At 40.8% G+C, this 25147-nt stretch overlaps 1 protein-coding gene across 5 annotated transcripts in view; it reads left to right on the top strand.

The window, feature by feature from the left end:
• The window catches only part of brsk2b (BR serine/threonine kinase 2b), a 169087-nt gene that overhangs the window by 100778 nt on the left and 43162 nt on the right, over positions 1–25147 (top strand). For all 5 annotated transcript variants that reach the window (XM_048969745.1, XM_048969744.1, XM_048969743.1 and 2 more), the window contains exon 3: positions 14013–14098. In XM_048969745.1, the coding sequence (XP_048825702.1) occupies positions 14013–14098 (86 nt within the window). The remainder of the gene's footprint in view (positions 1–14012; positions 14099–25147) is intronic.

Here is a 25147-nt window from a genome sequence, read left to right as displayed (position 1 = left end):
ATACTTGGGCCTCTAGGCATTTCTGAAAAGAAAAAAAAATGTGGCTGATGATATTTTCACTATTCGATTCACACCAGATCGCATTACCATGAAGCCCAGATGCCTCACTGCTTTTAGCACAATGACGGGGTCTAATCATAGATTTGGCCATTTTCACAGTAATTTCATAGGTCAGATTTAAAAGCCTGAATCTAAATTAAAAGCCTTTTATAACTGGCTACAAAGTCCCCAAGCAAAGCAAGATAAAAAGGCAATATTACATAAAATTGTTTTTCAGCATTTATTACTCTCCACTTATTGTTCACAATATTTTAAAAACAGGTTTAATCAAGAGAATCAACTGATTCATAGGGTGCTGAATGTGTGACAGGCTGCTGTTCCATTTAAACAGTTGGAATCTACTCAAATTAAGCTGATATAAAAGCAGTTAAGTACCATCTTCCTTCGAAGGGAGTATGATGCCCCAGCTACATGTGTCGCAATGATATAGAGGCCGAGATTTCAAGTAATTACCCTCTACTACTCTTTGACCTAGCATTGAGTTTCAATTAAATAGGCTTTTTTAGCTCCCTGCACAGCACAAATCAATTCAGATCATTTAAAAAGTAATTGAATTTCTATTAGGAGCAGTTGAGTGGGAAGCATGTATATAAAATGACATTGATCAGTCAATATATTTCAGTGTAGAACAAAGCCTGAGCGTGCAGTTGGGAACAGTCCATTCCTCTCTTTCTCAAACACCAGGCTGGCTGTAATCAGGCATCATTACATCTGTATCTTTATGCAAGTTTGGTCTGTTGTTCAGAATAATGCAGTGTACCGCATGCTTGTAGAAGAGAACTTAAATAGCTCACTTGGGTTCCTAAATGGAGCACTACTTTTTCTACTACTTATCTTGTTGTATTTGGCCAATGGGCTAATATAACGAGTAAAGTTTGAAAATTAACCCTATAGCAAGAAAGGACTCCTTTTCACTAAATCAGCTGCATTCTAAATTAGACAGTGTGTAGTAACACTTTACTTGAGGGGGCACAAATACTATACTATTTTGCTCTTAATTAATCCTGATTCATCCGTCCATCCATCCATCCATCTTCTGTAACCGCTATCCTATTCAGGGCCACGGGGGTCCAGAACATATCCCAGAGGCTATATAAGGCAGGGAATACCCCAGGAGGAGGCTAACTCTGAACCAACTCTTACTTAATGTATCAATTAACCACAAACTAAGTTTTAATTAAAAGCAAATTGGTGATCATATACTAGTTATTAGGAATGTGCATCTCCATCATGGAGAAGCATTGCCAACATCTTGATGCATTGGCAATCTGATCCAATACATTAAAGATAGAGTACTGAGCAAAAGTCTTTGGCAGTCAAAGAAAACGTTCATGGCTATTTATGTTGGTAGTACGTATATATTTGCTCAGAAAAAAAATAATTAATGGTATCACAATAAAAATGAACAAGAAATGTATCTATTCTACAAAACGTTATTGATATATTGTTGGGTGGCTAGGTAAACTCCGCGTTGGTTCCCAAACATCTCCTTAAGAGTACCTTAGCCATTCTATGTGTTTGTTAAATTTCTCCACCAGCTTAATTAATTAATTTATTTATTAAATAACTCATATTTATTAGCCAGACGAGGTAGTGGTTGAGTCAAAAAATACATGGGTATATATGGACAGTTGCTGCAAATACCGTGGTAATTTTAGGAGATGTTTTGAAATGTCTAAGCTGACACACTTTGACAGACATAAGTCATAGATTTACACCAACATGAAGGTCATTTAAACATCATTTTATGAGACTTTTGCACAGTAATGTACACAGTTATAGACTGTGAAAAAGAAAGTACTCTCAAAGGTCTGCCAATTGTACCCTAACTGTAGGTAAATGTAATTTTTAGTCGAATTTAAGGTACAGAAATGGACTCTGAGGAACATCTCCAAAGTGCAAACAACATTAATGTACCCCTGATGGTACAAGAATGTTCCTCATAGTCTTAAAAGGTACAATACCTACAGCTAGGGAACAACTGGCAGACCCTTGAGGGTGCAGCTTCGGTGACAAGGGGTTGGATCCTCAAAGGTACAAATTGGTTCTCTTTTCTCTGACAGTGTACTGGTGCAATGTGATGTGATTCACCGCTATTGCAATGCAGTACAGTTTGACACGATACGATGCGATGCATTGCCAAACATGTCTCCAATTTGCGTGAGACTTGGTCCAGAGACTTGCAGAGAATAGGACACTGACAGCAGTCAAGAACTGGAGATGAGAGAGTGCGCTTGAGAAATAGTTTAGACAGGAGAAAACATTATAAAATTATTAGTCAAATTTCTAGATAATAAAGGCATAGGGCATCTCCTATCTACTAAATAAATATTTATGTAACCCTGGCAATGTGCTGCTTCCCATTCAATAACTCTGGACAGGGCAGGCCAGGCCCAAGACCCTCCCGTCCTGACACTCTGCATTGTGTTTAGGTATATTGGTGATGTGATGTGGCACGGTAAGGGAGGTGCCAGCCGAGGTGCGGCAAAGCAGCAGTGACCGCAGTGACAGCCATACTTCAGGTATTCTGACCCGGGCGGGAGTGCAGTATGATTGGAGAGGGTAGTGATGATGAATACAGTATGGAGGTAAATATGATATTTTTAACAAGACAAAACCAAACACTTTTTATAGGCCTTGTGTGTGTATGTGTGTGTATATACACTGCTCAAAAACAATTAAGGAATACTTTTTAATCAGAGTATAGCATCAAGTCTGTTAAACTTCTGGGATATTGATCTGGTCAGTTAAGTAGCGGAGGGAGTTTCAGCTGCTTTGGTATTACTGAAGTTATCACATAGGTGAACTAGAGGGGCAACAATGAGACGACACCCAAAACAGGAATGGTTTAACAGGTGGAGGCCACTGGCATTTTTCCCTCCTCATCTTTTCTGATGGTTTTTTCACTAGTTTCACTAACCGCATGTTTTGGACACTCGGGTGAAGAGAGGGGCGGAGCTGTCAACCGATCACTACCTGGTGGTGGGTTGGCTCCGCTGGTGGGGAAGGAAGCCGGCCAGGCCTGACAGGCCAAAGCGTATAGTGCGGGTCTGCTGGGAACGTCTGGCGGAATCCCCTGTCAGGGAGAGTTTCAACTCCTACCTCCGGCAGAACTTCTCCCATATCCTGGGGGAGGCGGGGGACATTGAGTCCGAATGGGCCATGTTCCGTGCCTCCATTGTGGAGGCAGCTGACCGGAGCTGCAGCCGTAAGGTGGTCGGTGCCTGTCACGGCGGCAATCCCCGAACCCGCTGGTGGACACCGGTGGTAAGGGATGCCGTCAAGCTGAAGAAGAAGTCCTATCGGGTCTTTTTGGCCTGTGGGACTCCAGACGCAGCTGACAGCTACCGGCAGGCTAAGCGGGATGCGGCTTTGGCGGTTGCTGAGGCAAAAACTTGGGTGTGGGAGGAGTTTGGTGAGGCCATGGAGAACGACTTCCGGACGGCTTTGAGGAGATTCTGGTCCACTATCCGGCGGCTCAGGGCGGGAAAGCGGTGCAGCATCAACACTATTTATGGTGGGGATGGTGCGCTGCTGACTTCAACTCGGGACGTTTTGGGTCAGTGGAAGGAATACTTCGAAGACCTCCTGAATCCCACCGACACGCCTTCCGATATGGAAGCAGAGTGTGGGGACTTGGGGGTGGACTCGCCTATCTCGGGGGTGGAGGTCGCTGAGGTGGTCAAAAAGCTCCTCGGTGGCCGGTCCCCGGGGGTGGATTAGATTTGCCCGGAGTTCCTCAAGGCTCTGGATGCTGCGGGGCTGTCCTGGTTGATACACATCTGTGGCATCGCGTGAACATCGGGGGCAGTGCCTCTGGACTGGCAGACCGGGGTGGTGGTCCCCTCTTTAAGAAGGGGGACCGGAGAGTGTGCTCCAACTACAGGGGGATCACACTCCTCAGCCTCCCTGGCAAGGTCTATTCAGGGGTCCTGGAGAGGAGGGTCCGCCGGATTGTCGAACCTCGGATTCAGGAGGAGCAGTGTGGTTTTCGCCCTGGCCGTGGAACAGTGGACCAGCTCTATACTCTCAGCAGGGTTTTGGAGGGTTCATGGGAGTTTGCCCGACCAGTCTACATACAATATCGACCGTGTCCCTTGGGGAGTCCTGTGGGGAGTGCTCCGGGAGTATGGGGTACCAGGCTTCCTTTTAAGGGCGGTTCGGTCCCTGTATGACCGGTGCCAGAGTTTGGTCCACATGGGCGGCAATAAGTCGGACTCGTTTCCGGTGAGGGTTGGACTCCGTCAGGGCTGCCCTTTGTCACTGATTCTGTTCATAGCTTTTATGGACAGAATTTCTAGGCGCAGCCAGGGCGTTGAGGGTGTCCGGTTCGGTGACCTCAGGATTATATATATATATACACACAAACACACACACACATATAAAACTGGCACCCAGCAAACCCAGACTCTGTGACCAAGAAGCCAAGCAATGCCTTTCAATTCCAGACTTTTTATCATCATCCCTTAACCAGACAAATATATACGCACACCACAATTCTGATATGCAAGACAAATACTGTCTGATGCTGGACTGTAAGGCACACACACAGCAGGTAATGTACGCAATGGCTAAAGACATGCGAGGATCGGACCAGGTTCACATATGACAGGGCAAGGGCACACACAACAATCGGGAACAAAACAAGTTTTAAAAATAACGCGATAGCGCAGCACACTGGGAAACATGCAAATGACCTCTGATAGCAGAAGGCAGTTCACCAACGCCACACAATTTTGAATTTTGAACATATTTAATTTGTTCATGATGTGTACTTCAGTAGTTACTCAGTTGCAAGTTACGAAGGAACCATATTGTAAAGTTACCCAGTATGCAATCTGGGTAGTGATTCTGAAGCTGTACTGTAACTAGCCTTAGACCTACCTAATGAGTAGCGAATGGTCCAGCCCTTTGTGTCATGGAATGATATATTGAGAGGCTGCATTTTGGGAACCCTGGAAACTCACATGTCTGTAAAGTGATTTCCTTGAGGAATGGATGTGGAAATAGTGGTGACATTCTTGTCTTTAAGTAAGTTTGCACAATGACCCCTGATCTGCAAACCCTACTATCCAAGCCATTATGCTTAATAAGTCTGTCGCTGCAGGTCTGTGTTGTCACTCTGTGTACTCTCTCTGATTGGTTTAGGTGACTGCATGATTTATTTGTCACCATGATCATTGGGATGATGGGCTGAATAGTTGGTGTGGTGGAGGGCAGATTTTGAGGGGAGTGCCAAGATGTGTCCTTGGAGCAGAAAACTATTCTTGATTATTTATGCTTTTTTCAACACCCCAGTGCTCTATGATGGAGGTAGTCTTTTGAATCTGTACCCATACTGTAAAAATACAGCATTGACTCCTTTGAAGTATTGACTACTTTCTCTTGTGTATTGGATTCCATGTCTCTCTTGTCTGATCAAGAGATTCTACAACCATCAATAAACTCTCATGTGTGCTGAGTGTTGAAAGGGATGTGCTCTTGGATTAGCATAAAATCTCAGATTGCAAAATTGGATGATTGCATTTAAGTTTGTGTTTATAATCATGTGCGTATGTATATCATGTGTGTATGTATATTGTGTATCAGGTGTATTTTATGTCAATTGTCAATGGACACAATTCTAAAGGGAAGGTAGAGCTGCATGACATGTGCACAGCAGAGTCTTCTAGCTTAATTACATAGGTACAGGGGTGTAGTTTGTAGCAGAGCTTCCTTGGGTCATTCTTATTTGTGCCAAAAGCAGAAGGGTGACAAACCCATGCAGTTACAAGAGTGAACCTTAGACAGACATCATTCTTAATCACCAATCTATTGGTGAAAATGTCCACTGACCTCACAGTTAAATGCGCTTTATGTATGAATTCTGGGTGGAAAAAATGACCCAGTTATTCTTTTGACATTGTTGAAATGTTTTTTTTTTTTTTGTAATATAAAGTTAGATGTCTGAGATCACAGACAGTTACTTGTCTGGTCTTGGTTTTGTGAGTGGTTAATAGCTGTCATCATTTAATCAAATGATGAAAAACATTCTGCATTGACTGCCTGCCTGATCTTGATATATACATAAATGCATGCATACTGTATATAAAGTTTTACATGCATAAGTTGTTATGAACTAACCTAAGCCAACGTGCAGACAAAGTAGTCAGATATCATTTTTTATAGACAGTGACAGAAGAACAAAAACATTAAAGAAAATGCTATTCCTTTATCCAAAGTGTATTTTCTTCTGCTGTCAATCTTTCCACGCAAATCAAGATTCAAAGATGTCCCATTAAAAATGTATAGGTAGATATATCGCTTTTGTCTTCGGGCAATACTACAATATCACCATGCTGTCACTGGTCTTAGTTCCCAATAACTTTAACCTTATATATTTCTACTTATCTGCGGTAGAGTAACCACAATATCATGTTCCTTCATGGTACATTGGACTTTATTTGAAGGTTCTGAATCTGGCTGGTCATATAGAAATGTTGGATGTTTCCCTTGGTAAAAATGGGTGAAGGTCTGAGGTAATTTCCCCAGCGCCGTCTCCAGGAATCCCATCTGGATAACATCTTCTGCGTCGCAGCTATTGGATGTTTCTCCTCTGAAGGATTTTAATGTATCGCCCTAGGCCTGTCGCACTCAATTTCAAAACCAATTTTGGCTCCTGCCATTTGAAAGGGCAAACATGCTAATCATATGCCCCATAATAGTTTTTTTATGATATTGAGAAAAATAACTCAGCCATACCATAAATATTTAACCTCTGGGAAACTGAGTCACTTTAGGCTTCTATCCCTGCTACTACTTTTGTTGAGTGTAGGTGGAAAGAACATCAGCAAACCAAACAAAAGGAAGTCCCTGAGTGAGGCAGCAGCCTTCTTAACAGGTCCTCCCACAATCACTCTGCTGAGAAAGCAGGCCTCACTCAGCTCAGGCTCCTTCTCAGGTTAACTTGAATACTATGACTAATGATTTGCTGAATTGACTTCCTTTTTATTGCTTAATCATATATTCAGTCTTTCTTCAGTTAAGTTAGTTTGTGATTTGCTCCTCACATTTGTCTTCCATAGATTAGGTATTTCAAGAAACTTCTCAAAATGCTTACAGAGAATCGGTTGAGTGTTATAATAAGAGTTTGAGAATTGGCTGCTTCTGTACGCTTTCCATGCATAGCTGCCCCAGGAGTCTCACGTTATTAACCCTGCTTTGCCCCCATTGCTGTTCTTCTGTTCATACAGCTGTGCCTGCTGTGCAGTCATCAGTTTGGTGTCATGTTATAAGGGTTGTCCCACATTTCCGGTGTTAATAGACTATGCAAACTTAGTAGGCTGCTAAGGGCAACCATCATTAAACGGCTGCACCCAGAAAGCCGCTCACCCATGTGTGCTTTTTAATCTGTTGTATGGTTGGCCTGCAATGGCAGCCTTGTTATCTGTGTTCTATGACGACAGGCTAACGGTATGGATGGAGGAAGGGAAAGGAAGGGCTAAGACAGGAATCAGTGTGAGGTAGAATGCAGAGCAGTAGAAGGATGATGAAAGTACAGGAGGTACCGCTTCCTTAATGTCACTTGTTATACTTAATATAGTTGTACTTATTTGGTAGCACGTGGCAGATTTCAGGCATGCTCCTCTGCATCACATTACATAATGGGAGTGGTGTCACAAAGACGCTGCTTTCCCACCGCAGTGTCGACCCCCACATGGCTCTCATCATCTAACGAGCAACATGAAAACCACGCAGGGAAAAACAGAGTTTTAGGGCTGGAGATGACATTGTGTTCTGCATTTTGTTACATCAAACACACTGTGGATCGCTGGAGGGGAAAAGTGTGGCATATTAACTTGAAATTAAATTTTGTCTGGAATCAAAATAAATTGTTACAAACACGAGAAGAGTAAACTGTCAGGGGAAGGAAACATCCCTGGCAAAAATAGAGTGGGAAAGCTCTCACCCCTTGCTCCTGCACACTCAAACGAAGCGCAGACATCCAGCTGTCTGCTATAGTGTGCCTTCAAATAGCTACACTGCCTGCAGCATTCAGTTACTATAGCCCACTCTACAATCCCCATCTCTGCCTGCTACTAGAATTTAATTTAATTGCACAATAATGTGATTCCATCTGAAATGACAAACATAAAAATTGCAAAAATGGAAAAAATCATTTAGTTTGCGTGTGTGTTTAATTGCACACTATTAAATGTTGTTCATCTTGCATCTGACAGCAGGTCTGAGCATGGACCTAGCAGTGAAAAGCATACTCTCTATACAGACTAAATATCAGTAATAGCAATAGATTTTTCTCCCACTCAGTTTGGATGAGACCTCAAGTAAATAAATATTTCCATCTGTCTTACTCAGCCTAGTGCATGTCAAAAATCAGTGTAAACTACTGATAAATTACTTATTCCGTTCTATAAATGTCATATTTACTTACATTTAATGTTAGTTATCAGACCCTGAAGATCTGCACTGAATGGGTAAATAATTTGGATGCAGTAAGGTTAGAATATACTCTCTCATTTTGATGTTTGAGAATAACCTCAAACCACACAACACATGTAAACTGATTCAATACAATTTAAATACATTGACTCTATAGCCATTGGCTGGGATTGCTGTAGAAGCTGCTGGGATTGTTGCACTGTGCAGGAGTGGTGTAGACGCTGTGTGCACTTGTGTTGTACGCCTGTTGAAGCGGTTGACTGGATCATTTGTAAGTATATTTTAGTGTTTGTGTGCCAGTACGGTTACGTTGGTGGCTGTGATTTTTTTTTATCAATTAATCAATCCATTAATTGATTTAGTTAAATGTGGTTCAGCAGGAAGGTAGTCTCAGATTGGTAATTGTTAATTTGGTCAAAAGCTTCATTTTAATGGTTGTTATCACTGACACTGTTAAATAATCGAAAAAGTTCCCTTTTAACGCAAGCGTAAATTTAGTGGGTTTTTTTATTCGGCATTTTATTGTTTTTACTATACATTAATTAGATCAACTAAAAGTTTAAATACGCTATATTAATATACTGGGCTGGGAGTAAAGGACAGGCTCATAGTGAGTTAGGTAATTATAAGAACATAAGAAATTTACAAACGAAAGGAGGCCATTCGGCCCATCAAGCTCATTTGGGTAGAACTTAACTAACAGCTCAGAGTTGTTAAAATCTTATCTAGCTCTGATTTAAATGAACCCAGGGATTTAGCTTGCACTACTGTAGTAGGAGGACTATTCCATACTCTAACTACATGCTGTGTAAAGAAGTGCTTTCTCAAATTTTTCCCGCTAATTTCCACTTATGGGGCCAGCTCACTGTTGTGTTTGCTAGATGTTTGCCCTTCTGGATGTTTGCATCCAGTCGGACTTCATCTGGGAGCAATTAAAGTTAGTAGACTCACTCATGGTTAAGGTTCATGACCTTGAGGAGCAACTGGCTCTATCCAACACAACAATGAGTTAAAGGAGAGAGGTAATACGCCTTTTAGGGAGGAGAATGAAGAACAGATAGGTCGAGAGAGCTTGGTGAACATAGGTCATAGCTAGGAAGAGGGAGGTTGTAATAGTAGGGGATTCATTTAATAGAGGTGTAGATAGTTATTTGTGTACCCGTAATAGAGGGTCCAGTACGGTGTCTTGCCTGCCTGGTGCCCAGGTAGGGATCCTTCCGAATTGTGTGGATAGGTTTTTGGCCCCAGCTGGGGTAGATCTAGTGGTCATGGTGCTTGTTGACACCAATGACATAGGCAAGGGTAGGAGGGCTGTTCTGCAGGATAAATTTATAGAAGTCGCGTATAAGCTTCCCATGCCATGTGCAAGCCAGGCTAAGTTAGCTGAGATAAGGAGATTAAATGTGTGGCTAAAATGGTGGTGTAGGGAAGAGGGGTTTAGGTTTATGGGCCACTGGATGACTTTCTGGAACAGATAGGACCTGTTCAAGCCGGACGGGTTGCATCTGAACCAGAGGGGAACCTGTTGGGGAGGCGTATGTGTAGAGTAGTTGAGGAATGTTTAAACTAGGGACTGGGGGGGCAGGGAGGTTAGATAAGAATATAGGTGGGGAGAGACGGAAAACCCCGGTTAATATTAAAAGTGGGCACTGTGAAAGGCCTACCCTTTGCTGTGTGTATTTAAACGCTAGGAGTATTAGAAACAAAATTCATTATTTAGAGGCTTTAATATCATCAGACACTTATGACATTATAGGAATAACTGAAACATGGATGAGTGACAATGATGGTGAAGAATATAATATGGATGGTTATACGTTGTTCCATAGAGACCGGATAGGCAAGAAGAGAAGTGGTGTTGCAGGATCCGTAAAAGAAAACTTGCAGGCAGTGCTACTAAGCCTAGCTAAGCTCAAAATAAATAAATTGCAAGATCCTGATGGCATCTTATCTATAGTTTTAAAAGAGATGAGGGATATTCTTAGCCAACCTTTAACTTTATTGTTCCAGAAATTGTTATCTGCTGGGACAGTCAACATGGATTTAGGAGAGGTAGATCCTGGTTAATGAATTTACTTGAGTTCTATGAGGAAGCTACATGAGAAATTGATCACAAAAAGGCCTATGATGTGATCTACTTAGATTTCCAGAAGACCTTTGATGTTGTCCCCGACAAACAGCTCTTGCTTAAGCTCAAAGCTGCAGGGATTTTAGTAACTGTAGCAGCTTGTATCGAAAACTGGTTAGCAGACCAGAAGCAGCAAGTAGTTATTAGAGGCACAGTGTCACAATGGGCCTGCGTTCATAGTGGGGTACTGCAGGGTTCAATTTTAGGACCACTATTGTTCCTAATTTACATTAATGATATTGACACCAATACAGAATCAGAATCAGAATCAGAATCAGAATTGTGTTTATTGGCCAAGTATGTGCAAGCACATACAAGGAATTTGATTCCGGTAGATGTTGTCTCTCAAGTAGTGTAAAAAGAAAACAAAAAACAAAACAGCAGTGTGTAAGGATACAATGAACAATATCCAGAGCACACAGTAAACTGGTTAAATTTGCAGACTACACCAAGGCTACAACGGGATCTGGATTTAACTGGGCTGATACCTGGCAGATGAAATTTAACATAGATAAATGTAAGGTAATCCATGCAGGGAGCAGAAATATAAAGTACAGCTATTTTATGGGTTCCACAGAATATAGGTAGCTGATTATGAGAAGGACTTCAGTGTGTATGTTGATGCGTCCATGTCTCACTCTCGCCAGTGTGGGGAAGCAAATATAAAGGCCAATAGGATGCTGGGTTACATCTCTAGGTGTGTGGAGTTTAAATCAATTGATGCTACGATTATATAATTCCTTGGTAAGACCCCACCTAGAATATTGTGTACAGGTTTGGTCCCCGTACCTTATGAAGGACCTTACTACCTTGGAAAGGGTTCAACATGGGGCGACGAGAATGATTCCTGGTCTTAGAGGAATGTCTTATGAGGAAAGGTTAGCTGAGCTGAATCTGTTTAGCCTCGAGCAAAGGAGACTAAGGGGGGACATGATCCAGGTATACAAGTTTCTAGCAGGTCGGGATGCTGTTCAGCCAAATGGCTATTTCAATATTAGTTTAAATACTAGCATCCGTGTCTATAAGTGGAAATTAGCGGGAGAACATTTTAAAATGAATTTGAGGAAGCACAGCTTGTAGTTAGAGTATGGAATAGTTTTCCTGCTAGTGTAGCGGAAGCTAAAACCCTGGGTTCCTTTAAATCAGAGCTAGATAAGATTTTAACAACTCTGAGCTATTAGTTAAGTTATATTAAAAGGGTTACTTGAACACAAACACTATTATACTGTGACAGTTAATCTGATAACCTAGATGGCTACTAAGTGACTAACGAGCAGGTAGCGAAGATGACAAAGGGATGATTCCCATCCCAAACTTATGAATTGTCCATTTTTTGTATTTTCTTTTAATTGACAATGGGTAACTGAAACTGAGGAACGTGAAACTGTGCATAAGGGAGCACCTCTGAATTCAGTTTATGACCCCGTGATGATACATTATTGGCATAGTGTTGGTAATGCTACATCATAATTATGTCATATATAATGCTGTTATACTGAATAGGGAACCATTACAAACTCTGTAGATCGATGACTCCTGTGAATATCATTGAATTGTGATATCACATCTTTTAAAAATTTGAATATTGCCATATCTCTTTTGACATATTAGTAGAAATTAAAACGTGAAGTCATTTGATGCTCGGTACTTGTAATAATGATCTCTCCATTGTACGATTCATTTCATACACAGATAAATGATTTTAGTCACATATTTATGGACATCAGGGTTTAGATACTCGTAACTCTAGTGTGGTTGCTATTCAAAGCTGAGAAATGGGAACCATTACCGTGAGACTGCAATGGGGTGACAAATAAAGGGGAATTCTTTCTGCTTGTGAAAATATCCTTACGCATGTAGTGTTCCGCTCTTTTTTCTCTGCTCTTTGTGTTTCTGGAGATGTTTTGCTGAATGTAGGTGCTCAGTAACTGCTGGAGACAAGGCTAACCTGAACAATAGTCACTGGAGATGCCACCATTTCGACATTTTGCATATCTTTGGAGCGAAATGAAAGATTTAGCACAAAGCAACTAATAAATTATATGTTGCAGCAAGTATATGTTGCCTGCAGCAACTCATGTCTTCTGGTACCAGCTGTGGGGGTCCTTCTGTTGACCCAGTATAATATTGGGTAATGTTTCTCAAGCATAGGTAATGAGCAAGGTGTGACTCAGTACACAACCCTTACTAGATTAGCTAAGCTATATTAATATTATGATTCCAAAGCTGATAATTTTCTTCTGCAGTGAGATTTGTATGTGGCATGCATAACATGAAGAAGTCCATTTCTCCTACCTTGGAGACTGTTGTAGACTGAAGTGCACAATTTGAATTGACCTTGCTGTTAAATCCTGCAATGAGATGTACCGTAACTGCAGCATAATATTGTAATATACGGGTGGTTGAGTATATGTATGGTAGAAAAAAGGTGGGAAATGCGCATTGTTTTGCATGCAAGATACCATCTGTAGCTTTTCAAATTTTTGGCAAAACTGGGGATCATTATCGTTCCCAGGAGGAACTCACTATACAGTATGACATTTTAATGCAGCGAAAACCCAATGATTTAAATTGTCAGAAATTCTCCAAGTTAGTATTAATGGTAACACTTTACGTTAACTGCACTTTAATAATGCTTTTATATTGCATTCATAAAACGTTCAGTGCACCTTCATCATGTATTCATGAAGTATTCATAAGACATTCATAAACATCATAATTGTATACTCATGTAATGATTGTTATTAATGTTTATTAAAACTGTTAATGGATGTTAGGACATTAAGGTGTACTTGCATGCTGCTTATGAATGTTCTATGAATGCATTGTGAATGCAGGTGCACTGAATGTTCTATGAATGCATAATGAATGCATTTTGAAGGTGCACTTAATGAAAAGTGTTATCATATTAATTGCATTGTGATCATAGCTATCCGCCGTAATAAATGTGGGTGGCATACTCTGTGTGTGGTTAATTATTCTAATTATGTGGTCATTGGGACATGCTGGGACAGGTGGCCCAGTCAAGGCTAGCACTGCCCTCTCCCACAATGCATGACATGTGCCGGCTCCGCAGGGCAAGAATTATGATCTGCTGATCTCACAGGCTTACCTGCTTCACCTTAGTCTATATTTCACTCTTTTGTGCTCCATATTGCCACGTGTTTACGGAGTTGTGAAGCACTGAGCGCTTTGCTCTTCTGAATGATATCTAAGTCATTGACATGGACCACAGTCAGTAAATCGTAAGTGTTCCCACTGAACGCCTCCAGGCTTCAAATTGTTCACATTTTGATCTTTTCTCATCAAGGAAATGCTTCAGGCTGACTCTGAGTAACATATTCTAACCCATCTCCCTTTCATGTCTCTGACTGTCTCTTTGCAGGTGGAGCGTGAGATAGCTATTCTGAAGCTCATTGAACACCCACATGTGTTAAAACTGCATGATGTCTATGAAAATAAGAAATATTTGTAAGTATCACTCTCTGCTCCTACATGCCACAATTCTGAGAAAGGGAGTTCAAGTCATTCAAGCAGGATATTTAACTATTTTCTAGAAATGTATTTTCAGAGCTTTTAGGACTCAAAATGTTTTGTTTTTATGTCTGCTGTGAATAAAAATGATCCACATGACCTATGATATGTTTTTAAAAATGAATCCCAAAGATTTATGTCAGAGGTGGCTGGTCCATCAAGGTGTAGGGCGTAGTACCTCCTGTATTTTAGAGAATAGTTTGTGAAGTAACTTTAAAATAGCTTTTTACTAAAAAAAAAATTGTCGTTCAAATACAAATTTTCACTCCTTTGTAAAATAATCAATGCAATGCAATGCAATTTTATTTATATAGCGCATTATCACAACATTACATTGTCTCAATGCGCTTTACATTTCTGCCACGTAAAGACCCCCCAGTGAGTAAGCCAAAGGCAACGGTGGCAAGGAAAAACTCCCTAAGAGCAAAGAAACCTTGGGAGGAACCAGACCCAAAGGGGGGGCCCATCCTCCAGGGGCCGGCAGAAGAGTCAAACAAAACAAGATTATATAATTTAAGCTAATACAGGGGTTGAAATTTCAGTCTCGATGCAGGGGCAGACCGGTGCAGGGTGCTTAATGCATGATGGCAAGATCAACAGTGGCACAGCAGCAGGGGAGGAAGGAGAGGCATCCGTGAGCCAAGGGCAGGCAGGCTGCAGGGTAGTTGCCGGAAGTGGAGGTAGTGGTCTTGCAGGCAGCAGAAGCATAAATTCCTCAATGTTATGGTTCTCCAGGCAGCACACCCCAGAAGGGGTGGGGGAGGAAGTAAGAAAATAGTGTATTAGCCAGAGTTGAGGAAACTAGAGGCAGTGCAAGCAAAATGATTGAGTGCAATATTCATCTATTGTAATAATCACTATTGTAATATTGAAAAATTTATTTTCATCTTCTCAGTTTTTTAAGCCACCTGTCCTACTAGTATATGTGCAGGTAACTTGTTTAAATGAAGGAAATACTTCAGTAAATGAGGGAAAACAAGTAAAGATGCTTCTACACAGGCTTGGTTTATAAACTAATTAAGCAGCGAATATTATTTTTAGATTTATGTATAAAAATAGTTTTCAAGCCCAGTTGCCCATTAATTTGGTTGCCATAGGTAAGAGCACTGATGCCAGTGACTTTCAGATAAGGTTATTTTTGGAGCACATTTTGCAGGATCTATAGTGACGAATAGTGGCTGTTGTGATGGTGGAATGGAAGTGAGAGGGAAATACACCAGGAATAAAGTCCAGCCTGGAATCAGTCCAGCTGATTAATAAGCACAGTCCAACAAGAAGTTCATATAGTGGGATTCTAAGGCCTGGTTGCAATACTTTAAGCCCGAAATACTCAAAAATGCACTATGGTGATTCAAGAGATACAAACATTGTAGACGAGCAGTGCCTCCAGTACCTTTTTGCTATTTCTTACCTGAAGGTGTTGTAGTTGGTCTCCTTGTCCAGCAGATCTCCATAATTTCTGCTATTTGTAGCTTCTTTATCTTCTTCAGTTTTTGTTTCATTATACAGTCACCTGCAAATGTGAAAAATTACAAATATTGGGCTACTTGGGCACCCCTAATCTCAGCTCATAAGTCTGCTAGCCTGAACAATAACATCTGTTACCAATTTCTAAACAAACAGTACTGTACTGTGTACTTTGCTTTGTCATTTCCTGTCTAGATCATTTAAAATAATATGCAAACCATCTCAATTATGCCAATGTATGTACAAAAATAGTGCTGTGCACACTAGGTGCAGTATGGGATATCCCACCTGGAGCTGGAGCCAAATGGGGGGGAGGAGGGGGGTGGTTTGGGGGTACAGGGAGTGAGAGAAACCGAAAGGAAAAACAAAGGCAATCCCTTCCTGCCTACACTGATTATGGGAACATGAAATTGCTTCTGAATAAAATGGACAAGCACTCTGCCTTGGAAAGGAGCCAAAGGGGATACCAGGAGTACAATGTAATGTGCTTCACAGAAAGGACCACGCTGGACTCTGCCCTTGTAATGGAGCGCTTTCAGCTTATGCATGCCAACAGGAGTAAAAAAAGGCAAAGGCAAAAGGAGATTGGATACAAGCTGAAGTGCTGTAATGCTGAGCATGTGACTGAGGAAGAGACAATTTTCTCTCTGGATTTTGAGTTGCTGGGTTTGAGCAGGGAACTCGTGCAGTAGTTTCCGCTGTTCTTGACGTGCTACCATCAGTCCATGTGGATGCCGCACATGAGTTCATACACGTCTGTCGCGTATTACCCGTTAACACAACACACCAGCATTTTCATAGTGAACTCTGCTGACTTTAATCACACCTGTCTCTGTAATACACTGAGCAACATCACACAGTACAGTATGTAAAATACAAGACAAGGGATGATAGGACCTTGGACTTTCTATGTTCTATGCAAGACTGGAGGATTCATGAAGTTTACCCTGCCCTTCGCTTGTATACCTGTGGCCATGTTACAGGATCTTCATAACTTGTAGTTCTTATCTTAACTGTTTGGTAACTATGGTAAGTAGGGTTAGGGTATGATTTAGGTATCAGATTACAGATGGACAGTTCCTAAGTCATTCTAACTTCCCAAAATCTTAAATAAAATCTCCTAACTTAAGAATAGTCATTAAGATTTCTTAATTTCACTAGCCACCACATAGCGTTACCTATTGCTAAGGTAATCTGTATGGCTGCTCTTTTATTGCTTTTACACGGCCAAAGAAATATCAACAGGTGGAAGTTATTCATACACAGGCTTATGGCAGACTCTAACAATATGTTACAGTTTGATGATACACACTTGTTAGTAGATACGGGTTAGCCCACACTATGATCCTGCAGATACCTGTACAACCCGAGAGGCTAACCCAGCGACACTGGGGTCTCCTGGCTGAGGTACAGTAGATAAATGCACTTCAATTTTTTCATTTCTCGATTGTCAAATGAAGTGGCCAACATAGGAATCAATGAATAAATTAATGAATGACACAATTTAACCAAGGTGGCAACAGCGATTAATAATTTGGCTACTCACTACCTGCATTTTCCTGTGAAGCCCTGCTTATGACATAATGATAAAAATTATATATATATATATATATATATATATATATATATATATATATATATATATATATATATATATATATATATATATATATATATATATAGTGTATAATATAACATTTTCTTAATTAGTTCCCAGAGTAAAATGTAGCCACGATTTAATTAAAATGAGGGAATAATTTAGTAAAATGTTCTCATGATTTATTTGAACTTGGCCACAATATATGTATTTTTTTCTATACTTTCTACGAGGTGAGCAACCAAGGAAGCTTTCTATCACAATTGTCTGATACCCGGTGTAATTGGATTGGTTGATAATCTTTGTTTCATATCAAAGCCCCACAATGGGGAGGATTAGGGCCTCTATTTTGATGATCTAACGCAAAGTGTAAAGCGCAAAATACAACATGTGTCCAAACCCATTTCATTATTTTGATACCTGAAAAAAACAGACCCTCTTCATTATTTGGAGGTGTGTTCTGGGTGTAACATGCAATGAGCCAATCAGAATGGCACATCACCTCTCTTTTCAAAGGCAGCGCCTATGGCAGATTGTTATTTTAACGGGTGTTTACTTGGCAAACCAAATCGGTTTTTGTCTGAGGAAACGGAAGTGAAAATGTGCAAGCACATAATTTACGGGAGCACCACTTTTCCACCTAAGCCTTTCAATGTGAAGCAGGCATAGAATGAAGTAGCAGTGAATGTGTCCTCATTTTCTGGCATCACCAGATCATCCGTGCAGTGAAAGCATTATAATGCTGTCAGAAGACAGGGAAAATGGAAGCTCACTGTTGAATAGCACAGCAGCTGAGAAAAGCCACGATCCCCACACAACACTATCTTTTATTCAAAACAGCTGAGGCAAGTAGTTTTCTGAATTTTAAAGTGTGTATAAAATAAATATAAAATGTGTTGTAAAGCATATAGCCGAAAATAATGCATAAAGAATTTAAGCATAATATCCCACACATACCACGGCCTATAGTTGGTAGAAATGGCACTATCCTGCGGCCTACAAGATAAAAGCATATGGCACCAAATTGGAATCAATAGTTTTTAAGAGAATAAAATACATGACATGAATTTATTAATGTGATATTTAAAATATGCTTTAAGGCATAATAAACTTTTAACAATAATTTTAACGGGGTCACCGGAGGCGTTGAGCTTTTCTAGCTAGAGAGGAAAGAGTTGGTTTTTTTTAACAAAATGCTCTATTTTATATCGGTAAAAACATAGCCATCCTTTTTTTAGGGGGGACTTATGCGTATTTCATGTCTAAACATGTCGGTCAGCTAATGTCCATGGCAGTGGGTAACTGGGCATCAGTGCAAGAACTTTTGGAGTCATGAGCGATAAACCCATGAGAAGGATGCGTCAATGAAATAAAATGCCCGCCGGTTGACAAATTGTTGCAGGATGCCTGCAGAGTGACTGTAACATCTCGTTTAACCGCTGGTCCTGAGAAGCAGACAGCCAGCAGCCCCATCCTGGCAAAAAGCACATTACCTCTATTTGTTAATCTGTCCTATTTGTAAATAGTATAAAAAAATATATTTTTAATTTAAATAAAAGTCGATCTCTAACACCACAGCTCTGGGGCTCTGGCAAAGGCCCGGACGCCCCACTGCGGGCCTGGGGGTTGAATGAAGTATCTAACTACAATTGTTTAATCAATAAAAATCGATAAAGTGCCGTAACTTAAACGGTTGTATGACAAATTAGTATGAATTTTTAAACCATTAAGGTTTAATGAATAAAACAATTTAGTTGTATTTTGTTAGTTTTATTTTAAATAAGATGCTCTCAGTTTATTATTAATTTAATAGCTGTAGGACCTAGTGAGCGGTAGCAACATGCATCAAAAACATCTTCAATATTCCAATATGGAAGGTGACTGACAAAGTTTTCAAGCAGATTTCATATAACATGACATCGCAAGGAAAGCATTCGATTAGGAGATGGTGCCATAGTTCTGGATAGGAACTATAGTGAGTGGTATTTAGCTACATACTTCAAAAACATTTTAAAAACTTTGTTAGACTAATACCTTAGTTATTTTAATAATTTAAGAGATAAAAAACATTAGTCGTGTTTGTCAATGTGTTATTTTAAGTAAATTCGTTCTAATGGCAAAAGCCCTGTCATCATGTTTTAGGTGCGAAATTATATGGTTTGGTATTATAGGGACTAGACTGTCTCTGGGGGAGCAGACCCGGATAGGAACTATAAAGCAGCATTTAGTGACAAGCATCAGAAACACATTTTTAAAAACTTTAACAGAACTTTAATTGAACGAACTCTAAAGGGTCTCCCTTGGGTGCGATGTTGTGTGCATGCCCGATACATCTGAAGTTTGTATACCTTTAAACATTAACAAACAAAAACAGTTAATGTCTTTTCTTTAAAATGTCTATTTCTGTCTGTTTTTTCGCGATAAGTTAGTAAACGACTAAGTTAGGGTGCTTTGGGGTTTGGTCACACATTGCGATCAGCAACCTAAAGTTAAACTCTAAAGCCCCCCGACCTCCGGGGTGTGTGTGCTTGTGTGCATGCGCGTGAATAAACATTTACTGAAAAACGTATTTATTAAAATAACTAAGGTATTAGTCTAACAAAGTTTTTTAAATGTTTTTGAAGTACATAGCTAAATACCGCTCACCATAGTTCCTATCCGGGACTACGGTGCCATCTCCGAATCGAACGGACTCCTTGCGGTGCCTTGTTTTATGAATTCTGCTTGAAAACTTTGTCAGTTACCTTCCATATTGGAATCTTTAAGATGTTTTTGATGTATGTTGCTAAATACCGCTCACTAGTTCCTGCATCTATTAAATTAATAATGCACTGGGTGCATTTTATTGAAAATAAAACTAACAAAACACAACTAAATTATTTTATTAATTAAATCTTATTGGCTTAAAACTTTATACTAATCTGTCATACGCCCGTTTAAGTTACGGCACTTTATCCCGTTGATTAAGCAATTGAAGTCAGATACTTTATCCAACCCCACAGGCCCGCAGCGGGGCGTCCGGGGCTTAGACATCGACTTTTATTTCAATTATAAATATATTATTTTATACTATTTACGAATAAAACAGATTAACAAATAGAGGTAATGTGCTTTCTGCCGGGGGTGGGAATGCTGTCTGTCTGCTTCTCACACTCAGGACCAGCGTTTAAATGAGATGTTACAGGCACTCTGCAACAATTTGTCAACCGGCGGCCATTTTGTTTCATTGACACTTCCAGTGTTGCCAACTATTTTCAATGGAAAGTAGCTAAAGTCTGCTCGAAAAGTCACCAAATGTCGCTTGATGACGTCATGCGTATATTTGCATATTGTAGACGTAATTACGTCGTATTTGCATTCTGCGTGTTTTCCCTAATCCTTCCTCACGTGTCCAATATAAAACTGTTATCAATTACGTTACATATTTTCTGTCAGACAACACAAACGGAACTTATTAACCAGCAGTTACATCCTCTGCAATGAAATTATTCCGGAATCCGGATTTAATCGCGTTGGACAAAAGTTAAAGACAGCATATGTGTTGTGATATTATCAGTTATGTTTACAAGTAAAATGAAAATAGATATAATTTATGCCACAGAATGCTTTCCTTATTCTCCTTATTTGTTTGCACATGCGCAGCTCATTCACATCTATGTCAGCTGCCCTGCGGTCACGGGAATTTGCTGCTCCTTTCAGCCGGAGCTAGCGCTCACTGATCAAAGCAGACACAGGGAGATGAGTAACTGTACCGGGAAAGCAAGACCTCGCGCTTACAGGACAGTACTGGCGACATTTGGAAAGTTGCTAAGGTTTGTCCAAAAGTCGCTGGAATTGTCGCTTAATCTATATAGGCGCTTATATAGGAATAGGAATAGGCGCTTTTTTGAAAAAAGTCGTCAAGGGGGTCTGAAAAGTCGCTAAATCTAGCGACAAAGTCGCTAAGTTGGCAACACTGGACACTTCCTTCTCATAGGCTTATCGCCCACGGCTCCAAAAGCTCTTGCGCCGACGCCCCGTTTCCCACTGCCACGGACATTAGCTGACCGACATGTCTAGACATGCGATACACATAAATCCCCCCTAAAAACAGGATTGCTGTGTTTTTACCGATATAAAATAGGATATTTTGTTAAAAATAAACCGTTAACAATACACAACTACTGCTTTTACCATTCAAAACTGCCCGACTCTCTTTCCTCTCTAGCTAGAAAAGCTCAACGCGTCCGGTGGCCCCGTTAAAATTATTATGCCTTAAAACGTATTTAGAATATCGCATTAATAAATTCATATAATGTATTTTATTCTTTTAAAGACTACTGATTCCAATTTGGTGCCATATGCTTTTATCTTGTAGGCCGTAGGATAGCTCCATTTCTACCAGCTATAGGCCATGGTACGTCTGGGCTATTATGCTTAAATTCTTTGTAAATTATTGTTGGCTAGGTGCTTTATAACACATTTTATACTTATTTTACACACGTTTACTTATTGTATACACACTTTAAAGTTCAGAAAACGACTTGCCTCAGCTGTTTTCAATAAAAGACAGTGGTGTTTGGGTATCGTGGCTGCACGCACAAGCGTGACATGGAGAGAGCGAGAGTTATTTTAACAAGGATCGCCAGCATTATTCCTTGATTCTTGTTGTCGAAATGCTTAAGATGTTTTATATTAAATAACACATTACCCGAAAAAGAGTTTCATTGCTTAAAAAACGATGTGGTTAAAGGGGCTTATTTGAAATAAAGGCAGCATGTGTCCCCGTTGTTGTCGCCATTTTGAAATGTGTGTCTGCGTGAGTGCGCATGCGCAAGATTGGTGCCGTCTCGGACAAACATTTCAGCCGCATTGTTCAAACGGGCCGGTCGTACGTACCAGAACTGCGCTGTTTGTCGAACCATTACTGAGGCTGATACACTGTTGTTTAGGTTCTTCCTCAATTCTCATTGTCTAAATGATTTATATCCCACTCATACTAATTAAAAATAGCGCTATAACAAGAAGAGCTAAATGTGTCCTAAATTCTTGGCCGTTCCTACACTGCTCACCTCGTCGCTAAATGTAGCTAAACAATCCGGGGGTGTTGTGTTAGAGATCGACTTTTATTTAAATTAGAAATAGATTATTTTATACTATTTACAAATAAACATATAAAATATAGAATTAGTGTGCATTCTGCCATGATGGGACTGCTGGCTGTCTGCTTCTCACAGTCCTGGGCCAACGGTTAGCATCACGACAACATTTTCCGCTGGTAGCCATTTGACAGCTGCTTGCCGCAACGAGCTGGCTCTTTGAAGGAAATGCTGTGTGGATCTACGCGCATGCGCTGCATGAGAGTGAGCCAGAGAGAGTGCGCATGCGCTCATTTAAACAAGAATTAACCACGTTATTCCTTGATTATTGCTGTTGAAAATTCTCAGAGCGCTTTACTTTATTATTCACATTGGCAGAAAAGAACTTCATTACTTAAAAAACGTTATGGTTATAGGGGTTTATTTGAAATAACTGGCGCTCCGCCGTTGTCGCCTTTTTGAAATGGGCGTCGGCTTGGGTCTTTCATTTCGACCGCGTTGTTCAAACAGAGCAGTCATGTATGGCAGAGCTCCGGGGATCGTTTCGTCCTATTTCTTCTAAAAGTTTGCTGTTTAAATGCTTTCTCCAACCTGGTAAATATCACTAAAGTCTTTCTTTTAACGTGGTGGTTAAATGTAATGAGTGCTGTCTTCTTTTAAAACGACGGGCTGTATGTCTATTGGTTTCGCTTGTGCGTGTTTAAATGTGCTCTTCTGCTTCTTTCGGGCATGTTTGTTTAAATTCCCCCTGCTTTTCTTTTAAAATAACACTAAAATTTTTCTTCTTTAAAACATTTTGGTGCTTTCTTCTTTTAAAACACACCGTGGTGCTAACACGTGGCTAAGGGGCCGACGGACCCCCCGCTGGACGCATTCATCCTGCTATATGTTTTATTATTCCTTAAAACGTAATAAAAAAGCACATTAATAAAATACATGTAATGTATTTTTATTCTATTCAAGTTTAACGGCAATCTCCCAAACCACATGGCCCCCTATCGGCAACACGTGGCATAAGCATGTATGGTATATAGAGATAAGCCCCCAGTCCAATCAGAATAAAGGATACGCCCCCCTCCAGCTTATGACGTCAGAAGCGGAGCAAAATTAAGCTCCGCCCAATGTACCAGGTAATTTCTCTCATCTTTTTCTTATCATTCGTGAGTTTTGAGGCTCCCATGTTGCCACCCTTCAGAGAAGATGCAAAGGAGAAAAACTTGCAGTTGACCACCTTAAGTACCCTTTCTCATGATTAGATGCACCTGTGTATGTAGGTCAAGGGTCAATGAGCATACCAAACAATTTTTGTGTTCCAATAATTAGTGCTAAGGGTATTCAAATCAATGGAATGACAAGGGTGCCCAAATTTATGCACCTGCCTAATTTTGTTTAAATAGTTATTGCACACTTTCTGTAAATCCTATAAACTTCATTTCACTTCTCAAATATCACTGTGTTCGTCTGATATATGATATATTTAACTGAAATTGCTGATCCAAACAACCAGTGATTCATAAAAAAAAGCATGAAAATTATCAGGGGTGCCCAAACTTTTGCATAACATTGTATAAGAAAGTATTTTAGCATAGGTTCCATAATATCAAGGTGAAGGAGGTTGGTAGGCTGAGCAAACTTTTAAGGAAAGCAAGCTCTATCTTTGGAAACAGAGATGAACTCCATTCTGAACAATGAGCACCTACTGCCTCTTGTTTGTTCAATGTTTCTGGTCTCCATTTCCCTAACCCCACCCAGCTCAAGCGACACTAACTCAACTTTCATTGACTTACCACCACACTGATCTACTTGCACCTCCATGTTTGAAAGGCATGTTTCAGTTTCACTTCTACCACTTGCACTGTACTGTACATTTTAGCTACTTATTTGGTAGTTTGTTTAACTAATTGACCACTCCACGGGGAAATACCAAGGCGTTCCCAGGCCAGCCGAGAGATGTAAACCTCTCCAGCAGCTTCCCAGGTGGAAATGCCCGAAATACCTCCTTGGGGAGCCGTCCAGGAGGCAACCTAGATAGAGGTTTGAACCACTTCAACTGGCACCTTTCGATGCGGAGGAGCAGCAGCCCAGTTGGAGTTGGATGGCTTGGCATCCCTGCTTAGACTGCTGTCACTGCGACCCTACCCTGGATAAACGGCAGAGAATGGATGAATGGATGGCTGGATGGATGGATGGATGAATTGTTTTATTTTGGGGGAGCTGTTATGCTAGGATTTATTTATTTTCCTAATGCTGCTAGACCATAAATCATTTCCCATCTGGGGTATTTATAATGTTCTATCGTACATCCATCCATCCATTATCTTCCGCTTATCCAAGGTCAGGTCGCAGGGGCAGCAGTCTCAGCAGGGAAACCCAGATTTCCATTTCCCTAGCTACTTCATCCAGCTTCTCCGGGGGAATCCAGAGGCGTCTCTAGGCCAGCCGAGAGACATAGTCCCTCCAGCTTGTCCTGGGTCTTCCCCGGGGCCTCCTCCCAGTGGGACATGCCCGGAACACCTCACCAGGGAGGCGTTCAAGAGGCATCCTAAACAGATGCCCGAGCCACCTCATCTGGCTCCTCTCAATGCGGAGGAGCAGTGGCTCTACTGAAATGACCGAGCTCCTCACCCTATCTTTAAGGGAGAGCCCAACCACCCAGCGGAGGAAACTCATTTCAGCCGCTTGTACTTGCGATCTCATTCTTTTGTCACTACCCATAGGTCACGACCATGGGTGAGGGTAGGAACGTAGATAACTGGTAAATCGAGAACTTTGCATTTTGGCTCAGCTCTTTCTTCACCATTCCATCCTTCCCTCACTCGTGAACAAGACCCCGAGGTACTTAAA

The sequence above is a fragment of the Brienomyrus brachyistius genome, chromosome 11 (genome assembly GCF_023856365.1).
Source record: "Brienomyrus brachyistius isolate T26 chromosome 11, BBRACH_0.4, whole genome shotgun sequence".
In the NCBI taxonomy this organism is placed as follows: domain Eukaryota; kingdom Metazoa; phylum Chordata; class Actinopteri; order Osteoglossiformes; family Mormyridae; genus Brienomyrus; species Brienomyrus brachyistius.
Note: the sequence above shows the minus strand (reverse complement) of the source record. Positions and strands in the feature narration are given on the sequence as shown.